This window comes from Theropithecus gelada, chromosome 6 (genome assembly GCF_003255815.1).
Source record: "Theropithecus gelada isolate Dixy chromosome 6, Tgel_1.0, whole genome shotgun sequence".
Classification (NCBI taxonomy): domain Eukaryota; kingdom Metazoa; phylum Chordata; class Mammalia; order Primates; family Cercopithecidae; genus Theropithecus; species Theropithecus gelada.
This window is the reverse complement of record NC_037673.1, coordinates 105167553-105184961: the sequence shown is the minus strand read 5'-3', so window position 1 is coordinate 105184961 and position 17409 is coordinate 105167553. Positions and strand designations below refer to the sequence as shown.

General features: G+C 37.7%; 1 protein-coding gene across 2 annotated transcripts in view; it reads left to right on the top strand.

Moving 5' to 3' along the window:
• The window catches only part of PJA2 (praja ring finger ubiquitin ligase 2), a 73827-nt gene extending 61349 nt beyond the window's left edge, over nt 1-12478 (top strand). For both annotated transcript variants that reach the window (XM_025387844.1, XM_025387845.1), the window contains exons 8-10: nt 5140-5254; nt 5620-5741; nt 9818-12478. In XM_025387844.1, coding sequence (XP_025243629.1) covers nt 5140-5254; nt 5620-5741; nt 9818-9943 — 363 coding nt within the window. In that variant the 3' untranslated portion in view covers nt 9944-12478. The remainder of the gene's footprint in view (nt 1-5139; nt 5255-5619; nt 5742-9817) is intronic.
• The last annotated feature ends 4931 nt before the right edge of the window (nt 12479-17409 follow it).

The following is a 17409-nucleotide window of genomic DNA, read 5'->3' as shown; positions in this document are numbered from 1 at the left end:
TAATCCATCTTGAATTAATTTTTGTATAAAGTGTTTGGAAGGCATCCAGTTTCAGCTTTCTACATATGGCTACCCAGTTGTCCTAGCACCATTTATTAAATAGGGAATCCTTTCCCCATTTCTTGTTTTTGTCAGGTTTGTCAAAGATCAGATGGTTGGAGATGTGTGGTATTATTTCTGAGGGCTCTGTTCTGTTCCACCGGTCTGTATCTCTGTTTTGGTACCAGTACCATGCCGTTTTGGTTACTGTAGCCTTGTAGTATAGTTTGAAGTCAGCATGATGCCTCCATCTTTGTTCTTTTTGCTTAGGATTGTCTTGGCAATGTGGGCTCTTTTTTGGTTCCATATGAACTTAAAAGTAGTTTTTTCCAATTCTGTGAAGAAAGTCATTGGTAGCTTAATGGGGATGGCATCGAATCCATAAATTATCTTGGGCAGTATGGCCATTTTCACGAAGTTGATTTTTCCTATCCATGAGCATGGAATGTTCTTCTATTTGTTTGTGTCCTCTTATATTTCATTGAGCAGTGGTTTGTTGTTCTCGTTGAAGAGGTCCTTCATATCCCTTGTAAGTTGGATTCCTAGGTATTTTATTCTCTTTGAAGCAATTGTGAATGGGAGTTCACTCATGACTTGGCTCTCTGTTTGTCTGTTACTGGTGTACGGGAATGCTTGTGATTTTTGCACATTGATTTTGTATCCTGAGACTTTGCTGAAGTTGCTTATCAGCTTAAGGGGATTTTGGGCTGAGACGACGGGGTTTTCTAAATATACAATCATGTCATCTGCAAACAGGAACAATTTGACTTCCTCTTTTCCTAATTGAATACCCTTGATTTCTTTCTCCTGCCTGATTGCCCTGGCCAGAACTTCCAACACTATATAGGAGTGGTGAGAGAGGGCATCCCTGTCTTGTGCCAGTTTTCAAAGGGAATGCCAGTTTTTGCCCATTCAGTATGATATTGGCTGTGGGTTTGTCATAAATAGCTCTTATTATTTTGAGATACGTCCCATCAATACCTAATTTATTGAGAGTTTTTAGCATGAAGCGCTGTTGAATTTTGTCAAAGGCCTTTTCTGCATCTATTGAGGTAATCATGTGGTTTTTGTCTTTAGTTCTGTTTATATGATGGATTATGTTTATTGATTTGCATATGTTGGACCAGCCTTGCATCCCAGGGATGAAGCCAACTTGATCATGGTGGATAAGCTTTTTGATGTGCTGCTGGATTCGGTTTGCCAGTATTTTATTGAGGATTTTTGTATCGATGTTCATCAGGGATATTGGTCTAAATTCTCTTTTTTTGTTGTGTCTCTGCCAGGCTTTGGTATCAGGATGATGTTGGCCTCATAAAATGAGTTAGGGAGGATTCCTTTTCTATTGATTGGAATAGTTTCAGAAGGAATGGTACCAGCTCCTCTTTGTATCTCTGGTAGAATTTGGCTGTGAATCCATCTGGTCCTGGACATTTTTTGGTTGGTAGGCTATTAATTACTGCCTCAATTTCAGAGCCTGTTATTGGTCTATTCAGGGATTCAACTTCTTCCTGGTTTAGTCTTGGGAGGGTGTATGTGTCCAGGAATTTATCCATTTCTTCTAGATTTTCTACTTTATTTGTGTAGAGGTGTTTATAGTATTCTCTGATGGTGGTTTGTATTTCTGTGGGATCGGTGGTGATATCCCCTTTATGATTTTTTATTGCATCTTTTGATTCTTCTCTCTTTTCTTCTTTATTAGTCTTGCTAGTGGTCTATCAATTTTGTTGATCCTTTCAAAAAACCAGCTTCTGGATTCATTTATTTTTTTGAAGGGTTTTTTGTGTCTCTGTCTCCTTCAGTTCTGCTCTTATCTTGTTGTTTCTTGCCTTCTGCTAGCTTTTGAATGTGTTTGCTCTTGCTTCTCTAGTTCTTTTAATTGTGATGTTAGGGTGTCAATTTTAGATCTTTCCTGCTTTCTCTTGTGGGCATTTAGTACTATAAATTTCCCTCTACACACTGCTTTAAATGTGTCCTGGGATCACTCTTAATACAAATTCTATATCAGTCTGAGTTCAGTCCCGAGAGAGAAATACAGTAATTTGAACAGGGAAAATTTACTGTAAATATTAACTACAACAGAAGTTTCGAATACCAAAGGATTGGCTAGTAGGAAATAAAGCAAACTCTAAAGAATATAGGATTAGCAGATTTAAGGAACAGCTTTAGGGCCGAGATAGAGCACTCTACTTCCCTCCCCTCTAAGGCTGAAAGCCAGACCTTATTGGGAAGGACACAGCCATGGCTTACGGAGGAGTATTTATGGTACTGCGCTGGCAGAACTTGCTGGAAATTTGCCTTCTGGAACTTGGCAAGAATCTGCCCTCTGGGGCACCAGAGAAGCTTCACAGTGATGTGACCAAGCCCCTAGGTACTCTGCTGCAGAACCACCCAAGATGAGTACCAGGAGAATCTACTGGCCACCTTGTCCTGCAATTACCAGTTACTGGATAAGTGGCATGTGCTTCAGGAGCCAGGCACTGGAGAAGCCACCCACACTGGAGGAGCCTGATGCTGGAGAAGCCATCTGTGCACAGGGAAGCCTGGCCCACTGCAGGGGCAAGCCCAAGGGAACCAGGAAGCAAAGTCCTTTCCGTGTGCAGTGTCTCTCCAGCACCCTCTACTGACAAAACTTAAAATCATGTCGGCTAACAAAAGGGAAAATATTTTAAATGCCCAAGTCTGTTTTCAAAGAGCAGAAATGAAAGGTGTATTTGGAGCTGAGAAGCAATAATTCAATTACTGGAGCAGCGTGTCTTATTTTCTGCAATGTTTCTCTGCATATCCAGAGTCAAATTTGGTGTTCAATAATATTAACTGTGTTTATTAACTCTTGGTGAACCCTTTTGCTTTTTCCTTTTTTAGTCCTGATTTTGCTTTAGGCTTGGCCCAAAGCAAGTTGTAATCCTCTATTATAAGTTATCTCAATTTCTTTTCGGGAATATCTATCGTAGAACCTTAGGCATGTATAAAATATTAAGTTTGCCGTCCAAAAGAATACAGTGTTAGCTAAGCTGTCAGGCAGAATTCTTCTTCTATATGGGAAACCTGGCTTGTTCATTTTTTTTTTCATTATGGTAAAATAAACATAACATAAAATTTACTATTGCTACAGTTAAGTGTACAGTTCAGTGTAATTAAGTGTATTCACATTGCTGTAAACAGTAACTCCACATTTTCCCATCTCTCCAGCCCCTGGCAGCCACCATTCTGTTTTCTGTCTCAATGAATTTGACTACTTTAGGTATCTCATATAGGAATCATACAGTATTTATCCTTCTGTGACTGGCTTATTTCATTTAGCATAATGTCTTCAGGGTTCATCCATGTTGTGACATGTGTTAGAATTTCCTTCCTTTTCAAGGCTGAGTAATATTCTTCTGTATGTGTACATCATATTTTGCATATCCGTTCATCCATCAATGAACAGTTGATTTATTTCCACCTTTTGGCTCTTGTGAATAATGCTGCAGTGAACGTGGGTGTACAGATACTTGTTTTAGTCCCTGCTTTCAGTTCTTTTTAGGTATGTACCCAGAACTAGAATTGCTGGATTATGTGATAATTCTGTTTTTAATTTTGAGGAATTGTTGGGCTGTTTTCTGTAGCAGCTACAATATTCTGCACTTCAACCAGGATGGGAGGCCCAGTTTTGATAGTTGTCAAATTTCCTTCAAGTTTTTCATCCCTACAAAGAAGCCAAGGTCTTTCATAGCTCCATAATCTTACGATGCTGTAATTAGGATATAATACTAACATGTAATAATTAAACTGTGTAATACCAATTCTTTGAATACAGTAGCAGTTCAGAAGGATACTAGTGCAGTCTAGGACCACTGACAGGCTTCCTGAGATAGGACTTATGCAGTCCCTGAGGGAGTGATAGGACTTAAAGGATAGACAGAAAGCACCAGGCAGGCGAAGCAGCATGTGCACCAAGAGCAAGTAATTGTACAGGTTGCAGACAAAAAGACGAAAGTCTCAACTGCTGTTCTAGTCTAATTGGAGCCAGAAAGGATGAGGATGACGCATACCAGATGATCACATGATCTGATGTTCTTTCCATCCTTGTTAGAACAGTAATTTGACATAGGTATTTGAACCTGTAAATGAAATTCACAACCCAGATAACCTAGTAATACTTGTGAGCTGGTAATGTGGGTGTGCCAAATCCATGCCAGTAGTAGATACAGCCATTCAGGAGCGCATTATTTGCTTCCATACTTGGAGCATCTAGTAGCCTCAGCCACATTTTATCTTTCATGAAGTGAACCTTTCTAAAATGTTTATTACTTTCTTTCATGTTATTGATCTCACATAGGAACCAATAGTTGGAAAAAGTAACCACTCCTTCAAAATATGAATACGGAAAAGTAGATGATTATTGAGACACGGTAGATTTTTATTTATTTATTTTGAGACACAGTCTTGCTCTATCATCAAGGCTGGAGTGCGTGGTGATCTCAGCTCACTGCAACCTCCGCCTCCCAGGATCAAGCAGTTCTCCTGCCTGTCTCCCGAGTAGCTGGGATTATAGCACACACTACCGCACCCGGGGTTTTTTTTTTTTTTTTTGAGATGGAGTTTCGCTCTTGTTGTTCAGGCTGGATTGCAATGGCATGATCTCGGCTCACTGCAACCTCTACATCCTGGGTTCAAGCAGTTCTCCTGCCTCAGCCTCACAAGTAGCTGGGATTACAGGCATGCACCACTATGCTCTGCTAATTTTGTATTTTTTTAACTAGAGACAGGATTTCACCACGTTGGTCAGGCTGGTCTTGAACTCCTGACCTCAAGTGACCCACCCGCCTTGGCCTCCCAAAGTGCTGGGATTATAGGCATGAGCCATCGCTCCCAGCCGAGACAAGATATATTTTTATTTCACATGTAGAAAGTTGGGCTCTGCGTGTATATTTAATGTTTTGGTTTGTTGGTGATGGTGGTAGTTTCTTCTGAAGAGGCAAAAGGAGCAAAGGACTAAAGCAAAAGAAACTAACAAGAAGAGAATAATGGTGATATAATTTTGAAGATACCCTAAAAAATAGTTTTCTGTTACTGTTTTAAAGTATTTCCTAACAAAGAACTGTACCTTTTGTTTTTCAGACTGCTTTGGCACATTTAGAGTCTCTTGCAGTGGATGTTGAGGTGGCCAATCCACCAGCCAGTAAGGAAAGCATCGATGGTCTTCCAGAGACCCTTGTTCTTGAAGATCACACTGGTAAGGGCAGAGTTGATCTCAAATGTTGAGGAACACATTGCACATTTAAGTATATTATCAGTGTACCTAGATGATTAAATATTTGTTTATTAGAACCAGATGCTTACAAATTCACCTAGTATAAGAATATTTTTAATTTTCAAGTGATAGACTGCGACAAATGTTCCTTTGTCAGCTTTTTTACAAAATCAGTATTTATTAGATTCCAAATTGCCAAGTATTTGACAGAAATGCTTGCCAATTAACTGATCAAAGATTGGCTCTTTCGTCTTTCAGAGGTATCTTCTCTGAGTATAATATATTGCTTTTCAGTTTTATTAAAATTGAACTATATGTGATTGATCTAAATTATTTGTTGTTTTCAGCTATTGGTCAGGAACAATGCTGTCCAATCTGTTGCAGTGAGTATATTAAGGATGATATAGCAACAGAGTTGCCCTGTCACCATTTCTTTCACAAACCTTGTGTCTCAATTTGGCTACAAAAGGTGAGTGATAGAATAATTAATTTAAAATTTTAAAATTTAATACTTTAATAGTGTCTTCTGCAAGTGAATAATAACAGTATCTCTTTTTTTTTTTTTTGAGACAGAGTTTCGCTCTTGTCACCTAGGCTGGATTGCAGTGGCTCGATCTCGGCTCACTGCAGCCTCTGCCTCTGTGGTTCAAGCGATTCTCCTGCCTCAGCCTCCCAAGTAGCTGGGATTACAGGCACCCACCACCACGCCCGGCTAATTTTTTGTATTTTTAGTAGAGATGGGGTTTCGCCATGTTGGTCAGGCTGGTCTGGAACTCCTGACCTCAGGTGATTTGCCTGCCTCAGTTTCCCAAAGTGCTGGGATTACAGGTTGTGAGCCACCATGCCCAGCCAATGGTAGTATCTTTTAAACCTGTTTTATTTAGCTACAAATTTGTAGTACTTTTTAATTCATTGTTAAAAACTGGTTGCCTTTAATGATTACAAATCAGGGATAATATGGAAGTATTTTATTTTATTAACATTGTCTAAAAACAACATAGCCAACAATAACATGCTTTTAATCATTTTAGGAAGTGATTAAATATCTGAAAATTATTTTAGAATAAAGCTGATTAGAATTTTAATCATAACCTTGAAATTTGGTGTTTTCAAAAGTATCTCAAGCAGAGAAGCCTTTGGCACTACTCAAAGTACTATAACAATATACAGCTATTCTGCTAATACGGGTTGGTGTTTCTGAAATGTATATGAAAGATATTTAATAACCTACCAAATAGCTCCTATTCCAGTTTTTATATATTGCCTTCAAATATTTGCCCAATAAATCTTAAGCATATTTGAATTATTTAAATAAAGTGAGTGTTTTACTTCAGTCTTCTCTGTGAAGTCTATTTTTTTGCATAAAGGATATTTACCATCCAGCTCACTAGGAATTCCCAAGTCACTTTCCCAGATTATCTACTTAGGAATACAACTATCTTTTTCCCCTATAACCAGTGCTTTTTTTCTCCTTCCCTTTTCCCTTTGCTTTCCTTCCTTCCCTCTTTTTCCTTTTCCTTTCTTGCTGTTCCTCTATTTCTATTTGCCACTTCATTGTTCTCAAAACTCCACTTAAAATCTCTGAAATCCAGTTTAGAAATGTTCACTGTTATTTTATAAAATATCTGTATATGAGATAACCCATAGTGCCTGGCAGGTAGTAAGTGCCCAGTAAATATTTTACAAATCAGATGAAAGCTGTTATTAGAAATTAGAGATTTTTTATTTTATTAACAACAAAATCACAAATACAAACTTAGGATGCAAGTTACAAAGACGAGCTAGCAGTCTTTAGTAAACAGCATGTGCTAACATGTACTATTTGAGGAGTAATTGCCTGTGTAGAGATCATGTGTGTCTCAAGTCTCATGAGACTTCCTGGCGTTCTGGATTGAGGTATAATGCTGGATTCTGAATTAGTTTTAAAATACTGTTTTCCTTGCTCTCTCCCCTCTCCCAGAACATAATTTGGGAAATAATATTTTAGGTGATTTTTCTTGACCTATTTATCTGGCATTTTATTAATAAAGCCTAGATGGCTGTATTGTACAATATACCAACCTGTAGGGTTTTTATAAGAGTTAAAGTAGGTAATTCGTGATGAATTTAATATGGTATTTGGCACATAGTAAACATATAGTGTAGGAAAAGTAATGGTAAACTTATTACTAATGAAAATTAGAATTGAGTAGAAAATGACTTTTTCACTGTCTGTACATGATGGTGGTGGTAGTGAAAGTAGGTGTTATTAAAATTAGTGGGGAAGCAGAAAATGCAGAGCCACCAACTCTTAACAATATTGAGCGTGGCTGAGTCTGTGAGGTCCATTCCCTCATTTCTTTCCACTCCCATACATTAGACCTTCAACCTTTGTTGTCTTAACTACTATTGTAGTTACCTACTTTATTTCCTTACTTACTTTAGAGGTACTTTCTTTTCATTTCTTTTTTATTTGCATAAATCTGTGGGGTACATGTGCAGCTTTGTCACATGCATAGGTTACGTAGTGGTCCAGTCAGGGCATTTAGGATATCCTATCACCTGGATAACATACATTATACCCATTAACTAATTTCTCATTATCTTCCCCCCTTCCTACCCCCCACTCTTCCAAATCTTCATTATCTATCATTCCATCATTAAAGGCTTCTTATGAAATACAGTTCTGATCATGTACTTCCCTTCTCATAAAAGAAAGAGAGAGACCTTCAGTCACCTGTGGAATAATCTGAAGCTTTAATCTTGACATTCAAGACCTTCTGTGATTTAGACCTCAACCTGTTTCTTCAGATTTACTTTTCTGTACATTTGCTTATGTTTCTATACATTTGCTCCTGAAGTCTGGCATGATTTTTCCCTATACCATCTGTAAGATTAGATGATATAGGTAGGCGCAGTTTAAATTCCACCTTTTCTGTCCTTAATAAATTCTGTCTTTAAACTCCCACGATAGTTTCAGAGACTTAAGAAGCAGTGTTTTGTGTGCCTGCTGTGTGTCAGTCACTGTCAGATGATTCCTCTTTAATGATTCATGATCTCTCCTTTAATCCTCACAGAACATTAGGACTTACTGGTATCTTTATTCCTGTTTTCTAATGATTGTTACTTATCTAAGTTTAAATAGCTAGTACATAGTTCACCAAGACCACGCTCATCTATTTGACTCTAAAATGTTACTGTTGGGCCCAATCTATATGGCAAGTACACAATAAATGTTTGCTGAAATGAATTTTTTTTTTTTTTTTTGAGACGGAGTCTCGCTCTGTCACCCAGGCTGGAGTGCAATGGCACTATCTCGGTTCACTGCAACCTCCGCCTCCCGGGTTCAAGCAATTCTCCTTTCTCAGCCTCCTGTGTAACTGGGGCTACCAGGCGCACGCTGCCACACTCAGCTAATTTTTTGTATTTTAGTAGAGACGGGGTTTCACCATGTTGCCCAGTCTGTTTGCGAACTCCTGAGCTCAGGCAGTCCACCCACCTCGGCCTCCCAAAGTGCTGGGATTACAGGCATGAGCCACCACGCCCGGCCTAAAATGAATTCTTAAACGGTAAACATAATATATGTTGTACAGCCTTGAATTATACTTGAGACTTTGCTGTAACTCAAGGTAACAGTCTCTTCAGTCTTTCTCCTGTCAGGAAATATCTTAGTGTGAAGCCTTTCCTGCTTTTTTTCTGGGGAGAATGTTCCCAAGATACAGTTCTTTGTCGCCTTCAAACAGCATGATCTCTTCAGCCTCCCTTCCAGCAGGGAGTCCTCTTTGGAAAAAAGACCAGATAATCTTTTATCAGATAATGTAGCTCTATAATCATCCATTGGTCCTAGAATGTTGTACTCCTAGTATAACTGCTTTCCCCTCCCCACCTTCCCTCCAAGGTCTGTGGCTGATTGTTTTGTCATTTAGAAGGCACCTAACACTCTTACCTCTTTTTGGAAAGAAATGTCATGGCTTAGAAAGAAAGTCTGAAGTCCATCTGCTTTGACATATCTGTGCTACCCTAAAATGGGGCTTTAATTTGCCATAGGTCTACATTAATTTACCATAGACCTTCTTTAATTCACACCAAATCATAAATGATAAATAAATCATAAATGATTTGATGTGAATTAAAGTAGGTCTGTGGTTTCTCTAATAAATGCATAATAGACAAAATAATGATAATTCCGTTCAGATTATTGTTGAAGCTAAACTCTGACCTCCATGCGGACATGTGCCATGATTCTTTGCTCACCCTCTGCCATTGCATCACCGCTGAGTTTAGCAGCTCTTAATTAAAACTCACTAAATGAAGGAGGATTAATGACCTTAAAGATATGAACATTAATAAGAGACATTGTTTACCCTCAAAGAAATTAGAGTCTGATTGGGCACAGAGGGAATAGTATGAAAATAATGTCTTTCTGCATTGTGTGGATTTGAAGTTTATTTTTTGTTGTTAAGATATTTATTATTAGGATAATGATACTGTTTTTTCTTTATTAAGTTATTTGTGTGGCAGTTAAGATGATTCTGGTGGCTCTTAACGTTTTTTTTTTTTCTCCAGTCGGGAACATGCCCTGTGTGCCGCCGTCATTTCCCACCTGCAGTTATTGAAGCATCTGCAGCTCCTTCCTCTGAGCCTGATCCTGATGCCCCACCTTCAAATGACAGTACTGCAGAAGCGCCCTAAACCTTAACAGTTGAAATGAGATCAGTGTATCGAAGTAAATCTGCAAATTCCTTCTAAATCTCATGTGCAAATAATTATATATAAATATATTTAAAAAAGCTATATATAGTATATGCCATAGTTTAGAAAGAATATTAACCTTTCTAAACTAAATTTAGGTTTGCAGAAAGTATTAAACATTTTCAAGCTGAATGTTGAGACAGTGCATCCATTTTCTTTAGTTGAATATGTTTGTATTAATTGTAAAGCCAAGCTTATCAGTTGACTTCCTCCAGAAGAAATAATCATCTGTGTGGCATACGTTACTGGCTTTGTCTATAATACTGCCACTAAGTGATTATAATTAAGCGCTCCTGTTTGCATCAAATGTTAAGACTGTGTTCACAACAGTAGTAAAATTTGGTTTCATTGGAAATGAAACAAATTGTAAAATATGCTTTTTCACTAGTCCCTTTGGTTTTGCTACGCCATAACCTCTTGGTTCATATGCTGAGAAATTTTTCAGAAAGTCCATTTTTGTTTAAAATTAGGACTTTTCAGAATGCCAAATGAAGGCTAAAATTCTGGCCAGAACATTACAAAAGTTTTAAATCTTAGAAGTAACTCCCCCTGAAATAAAGTTAGGTAGTAAAATCCTTAATGAAACCAGTGGATGTGCTTAACATAAGGTTAGTAAAGCATACAAAGAATCTAGTGTGCTCAGGGCTTGGTACAATGAGCTGAATTAGATGGCCTTATGAAACCCTCTCTAACCTCACTCAACCTGTTTCTCCTTGGTAAAAATTATACTTGAAGGCCCAGAACACTCATGGCACATTTGTTTAATATTGGATATAGTTAGTTTAAGGTAATTTTGCTTCTACAGTATTTTGGAAGGTCTGAAAACTTGCACAGGGTCATCTTTGTAATTATATAACCCCAAACTAAGATGCACAGTGTCTCCTTTAGGTAATCACACACAGTAGAAGAGTATGTGCAAACATGGACATAATAGTTCACTTACAAATGTGATTTGATGTTAACACTAGAGAATGATGACTGTTAGAATATCACATTTGAGCAAGTAAAACAGTAAAGTACATAGTGAGTGTACGTCCATCTAATTGGTCCATTGATAATTTAGTTTGGGCACATGAAAGGAATATTTATATGGCTTCCCAAATGCAGAGTTACATCTTATTTGTGTAATTCCTCTGAGTATTTATATCCCGTCTCTTTTTTTCATTTTTAAAAATAAATGAATTTTCACTGTTGGCACATTTGAGGCTTAAATATAAGGAACATAACACTTGCATTCTAATTTTTGCATATATTGTAAATGTGTCTGGTATTTACAGCAAAATACTGTGTATCCTTTTATGGGTAAAACAAAAGTGAACATTGCATGCATGTAATGTGATGAATTTGTAATTTAGGAGTTCTTTGGGGCTTCTGTGACTTTGGAAATGCTTACATTCAGGCCTTAATGTTGCATTAGCTAGCATGTTTTCCCTCTGATGTATATAGTCATTGTTGTATAAACTAATCTTTGCTTGTTTTCTACTCTGTGATCTTTCCATACCATATTTCATTAATGATCAGTTAGTGTCAAGGAGTCAAATCAGATTAAAATTAATTTCATATGTATATTGTGGAAATTTGTGGCTAGTGTGATTTTTGTTTGTTTGTTTCCTTTTAAGTACTGTTGATCAGTTGTGACGCTTACTGGTTAAACTTACGTTGCTAAAGATTTCTCTATAATAAGCCACACATTATATTTAGACTATATTAAGGGACCTTGGTTTTCTTCTAGATAGCAGCTGTCCCAAAGAAAATATTTCTTCTTTGCCTGTTAAGATTTAGCTATTATCTGCCAGTTGTTACGAGGTTTTGGTTCCAAACTCAACCAGCAATGTTGAGAGCAGAACTTAAGATAGCTGTTGTACTTTTTGCTTTCCATCTGTTACTGTCCTTCATTCTTGGCTCCCTACTATCTATAAACAGCTGCTGTGAAGGAGAAAAGTTGAGTAAGAGTTGGCTTAAATTTTAAAAAGGAAAAAGAAAATTGAGGTTTTAGGATTTTCATGGTAACAAGCTCTGGTATAGCTAAGGCTGGCAAGTTCAGATACTAAAATATTATTTGGTCATATCTTGGATCCTTTTGAAAAAGTTAAGACTATATGAAGGTAAATTAGAAATAAGTATGAATATTAATAAAATAGCATTTATCTTATTTCTCTATTTTATGTTGTGACTTAACCTAATTTTATTTTTTTAACATTTTCTTATTTCTTGTAATATGAATGCTGATATTTAAAGGTAGATCTATGTGGTTTTCTTTTGTGTTTCTTAATTGTTTATCTCTAACTCTTAAGATTATTTGTGATCTGGATTTATGTATTTGTTAGATACATATGAATTGTTAAAATGGAATGCAAGTTTTTCAAAAGCCCAGGTCTAAATGTAATGGTTGGTTTATTGTTCTACAACCCCAGCCCATCATTTTCTGTGTAAATCATAAACAATAAACAGAATATACTCGGTGGTCATTTCTAATATTTAATTGTGTAATTGTATCACTTCTATAATGTAACCCTGAAGGATTTAGAGTTAATGACAACACTATGAGCATGTGATGTTAAAAGTCCTTGAACTATAATATAAGAAAGCCCTAGGAAGAGCCAGACAGAAGTAGTTGATGGACTTCCTACTGCTGGAGGGTCTCTGAGTCCTTGCCCTCTCCTGCCTGACATCCTTAGCTATCCTGTAGGTTTCAGCAGAACCTGATTTCCACACTGACTCCGGACTGCAGAAACCGTTAATAAGAAGGGAGCCCACCTCACGTCAGTGGTTTTCTGCAAATCAGGCATGGAAATATTATTAAATCTACCTGTTTAGCAAGATTCCTCGTGGTTCTCAAACACTTCAGAGAACTCATTTCAGAAGGGTCAGTTGGGTGCTGATAAATTACGCCATTCAATTAGACAAAGACTAGCCAGGCTTGGTGGTGTGCACCTATAATCCCAGCTATTCAGGAGGCTTGAGGCAGGAGGATTGCTTGAGCCTAGGAGCTTAAGAGCAGCCTGGGCAACATAGACCCTGTCTCAAAAAAATTTACAAAGTTAGACAAAAACTAACCATTTTGTTTAAATGCTTAGAAAGTTTAGAATTCCAGTTCTTCTCTAACAGGTTAAATATGTACTAGAAAAATAGTCTCCGAGCTAGAAACAGTGGTATACCTCTACTGTCGATGTTTTTTTATCATTTCATCATCATTTTCATTCAGCCACTGCTGGATGGAGCCATTTGTCACCCCTGCAAAGGATGAATTTCATTGTTGGAAGATTGTCACCAAATTTCTCTATAAACAGCACATGTGAAATTAGATAGAAAGTCCTGTTTCTTCTGTGTGGTCACCTCTTCATATGCTTCAGGCTTCACACGTTCTGAAATCTTACATGATATCTATTCCAGACCAGCCTAGGGTTGGCTCTTTCACTCCTCTAAAAGTATGTTGCTCAGAATTAAACACAATTTTGTGATCAAACTAGGGCAGGGTTCAGGAGCACTGTTGCCAACTTCAGAGTGATTCTCCTATGGCTGTTATGGTTGGTGTATGTTGTTATTACCACCATCATTATTAGCCAGGCTGTCATACTGTTTGCTGTCTGTTGCTGAGCTTCACAGGTATTGCTGGTAAGCCAAGTCCACGCCTAGTCTTTATACAGTCTCTTATTAACCTAATTGAAGGACAGCATTCATCCTTACTGAATTTAGTTTATGAAGGTTCTTGTGAATTCAGGTTTTTCCACTTAGCCTTGCATCAGTTCCAATTTTGATAAAGCATACCTTTGGTATTTAGTGGCTTTGTCTAAGTTGTTGATACATGTTGAATTGAATGTGATGCAATACAGGGACTCTTCAGAATGCCACTATACACTGCACTTCAGATGAGTGATCCGTTAATTAGTACTTTGGTTACAGTTGTTGCAGTAACTACCAGTCACTTCATATGCCCGTTTCTTCATCTTTCCTAAAAAGGACACTAAAAATTTTGTCATGTTTGGCAGACAGATGCACTATGCACTGTCTTTGGAAGTAGCCTAATGTGCTGGTATATTGAAGAAAGGAAATGAAGTCAGCTGGAAATGCCTCATTTTAGTGAAACCATACTACCTCTTTTTCTAACTCCTTACATGCCATCTGTTTAATAATCTGCCTTAGAATTTGTTAAGTGATCAATGTCAAGCTCATTTTAATAATCTTTGGAGTCCACCTTTTCCTGTCTCAAAATTGTGTTTGAAATAACATGACCTTGACAAAGTCACGTAATCACCCTACTTCTGTTTTCTCTATAATGAATCTAAATTATAGGTTCAGTACTACCACTATTTGTGCATGAATAAGGGTTTGAAAAAACATGTTTTTCATTGATGTGCAAAGTCATAGGGAAATATACTTTGTTTCCATCATTGTTTATAGCACCACTTTTTGGAGATTGATGAACATTTCAGCTAAAACACTCTTAAAAACATATTAATTGCCTTTCAAGAGTTGAGAATTTGACAGGGGAACTTTATTAAGTCAAAATAAAATGTAATTTTCATAATACTAATTTTGCTAAAACGCAACAAACCTAACACACTAATAAAGATAGTTGGCAATTTATTGCATCTTACAGTATTAGTATATAATCAATATACAGTTTTTATAGTGAACATTGACAGGGAGGTCTTTATCTTATCTTTTTAGAAAGATACTACTTACTGTCAGTAAGAAAAATTCTGCCAGTCACTGTGATTTCCTTAGATTACAACAATGTTTCTTCTTACGAAGATTCATTTTTTAAATGCATTTTTACATTATAATAGTTCCTATTTATGAAGCACTAAATATTAGGCATAGTGTTAGGCTCTCTATCTTAGCTCATCTTCATAATAAGTCTGCAGGGTTTATTTATCATCTCAACTTTACAAATTAAAAAAAAAATTGAGCCCAGACATGGTCAAAGAGCCCTGGTTCTTAAACGAGATGCTGTGGGTTTTGTCCACTTCATGCTGCCTTCCTGAGTAGGAACAGCTTACCTGGTCAGTGTTATCAGTGTTATTATTTAAGTACATTGAGATGCAATCTGTTTTGTTGTTTTGTTTTATCAGAAAAAAATTAGGATCTGTTCAGAATTTTGAGAAATATTTTTTCCTTGCTATATTATTTTGCTAACATGTTAAGATATTTGTGTACTGATGACCAAGATTCTAATGTGGCCCTGATTAGTGAAGTTTCTTAATCACCAGTAAGATCTAATGAGAACTTCCTCCCTTTGCTTGGTAATCTGGTTTTCTTAAACTGTTCTGCAGAGACTGTCCCAGGCCTGAAATGTGTATAGCATCCTGTCGTCTCTTAGCCAGCGAGAGCTAACTATGCAGACATCTTTCTACAAGCAATTTGTGCTACGCTTTCCAAAGGTCTGGATTTCAGTTCCTCTAGAAGCCATGGACATTTGCTCTCCACAATTGCAAATACTCCAAAGAGTACAGAACCTACTCCCAAGTTGTTTCATTCGTAGGAAGAGACACTTGATAGGGGCTTTCCTTTTGATATCAATCCTTAAATGCGATTTTTAAATTCTTTTTTAAAGCATTCTTTTTAAAATCCAGCCGTTTACATTGTGCCCTAGTTCTATTAGTCTAGTCCCAATGACTTGTGAAGAGAACCCAAGTGTTACAGACAGCTGTTACAAGGGGCTTCTCTACATGCCATCATGCCAACTGGCTTTTGGCCTCAGCAAATAATTCTTCCTCTTTACCTGCACCAAGGATCCCCCAACCCTGGTATTGCAGTATTCTAGGTTTGGTGCCATTCTAGAATATTAGACTTTTTATTTCCGTTTAAATTGATCTTTAAAGCAGATGAAGATAGGGATGAGGAGCTTACCTCTAGCCTCAGTTGGGTGATAATGAATCTATTCACAAGTGAGCACCTTCGTTACAACCCACATCTAAATGAGTAAATACTACCTGAAAGAAAATGTTTAAACATACCCAAATTAGGGAGCTTATGAAAATAGTATATTAGGACATATAAAATGGGAATCCTTTCTCAATCCACTGAAAAACACCTTCATTAAACCCAACAAATTAAATATTTGCATAACCTGAGCTGCTGTCCATTTAATATTTACGAAGTGCCTACTCTCACAAACCTGTGAACAAGACAGACAAGATCCCTGGCATCCTGAAGTGTCCATTGTAATGAAGAGAGTGTTACGCGTGCCCACCCCTAGCACAGCTGGATTTGCTCAGTAGAAAGGATTTCATCTTAGCTTGGAGAATGCCTGACATACAGGGCCTTAGTGTCTCTTCTGTGATTACCCAAGCTAGAAACAAAAGCAAGGAAAGAATGAGCCCCCTAAGGTGACTTTAGCTACCAGCACGTACTCTCAAGCCCAAAGGATCTATAGCTATATTGAGATATTTATAGGTTGAAGGATTGAACCCATCTCCTAAGAGGTCGTATGCCCCATGGCCCACAGCAGGTCATGATGTCTTACAACCAGGGAAATTGGAAAAGAATTTCTTTTTTTTTTTTTTTTTTTTTTTTTTGAGATGCAGTCTCGCCCAGGCTGGAGTGCTGTGGTGCGATCTCGGCTCACTGCAACTTCTGCCTCCCCGGATCAAGCGATTCTCCTGCCTCAGCCTCCTGAGTAGATGGGATTACAGACATGTGCCACCACACCCAGCTAATTTTTGTATTTTTAGTAAAGACAGGGTTTCACCATGTTGGCCAGGCTGGTCTCAAACCCCTGACCTCAGGTGAACCACCTGCCTCAGCCTCCCAAAGTGCTGGGATTACAGGCATGAGCCACCAGCACCAGCCAAGAGTTTATTTTCTAGAGATGGGTTGAGTTGAATAGAAGAACCAAAACTCCAGTGTTTGACCTTATATCCTGTGCCTTATTTTTGCTTGTTTTCTCTTCTTCCTGTGCTACAGCATTCACACATATGCATCCAGTGTGGTTTTATCCAGAAAATAGAACATAAAGCAGGCAATTCTGAAGCCTTGCTTTTCTGCTGGCCATGTAGGCTCTGATACAAAATATTGTATAATTTTTTTTGTAACTATGCTGGCGTACCAGCACTAACACAATGAACCCTGCAAACTATCTTACTAAGGGCTTAACAAGGAGTAAACATCATTGTAAAATTGTCAGACTTGCTGTATTGTGACTCTCACAGAAGCTGAATGGGCCAAATGAAAGTACACTGGACATTAAGGGAAATAAATGCTATGCAGATGCACAGCCATGTTAAGACAGTCCCCACTCTCAACTTAGCAGCAGCACTGTGGTATAGCAGAGGTGCCGAATCTGAGCATAACCGAGGTTCACTCAGGGAGGGCAGAAATGTTGCACAATCCTTTGGGTTCTTTTTTCCCCAACCCTCATTACTGTATAATGCATTTTCTCCCACAACTGAGGCCCTGAAGAA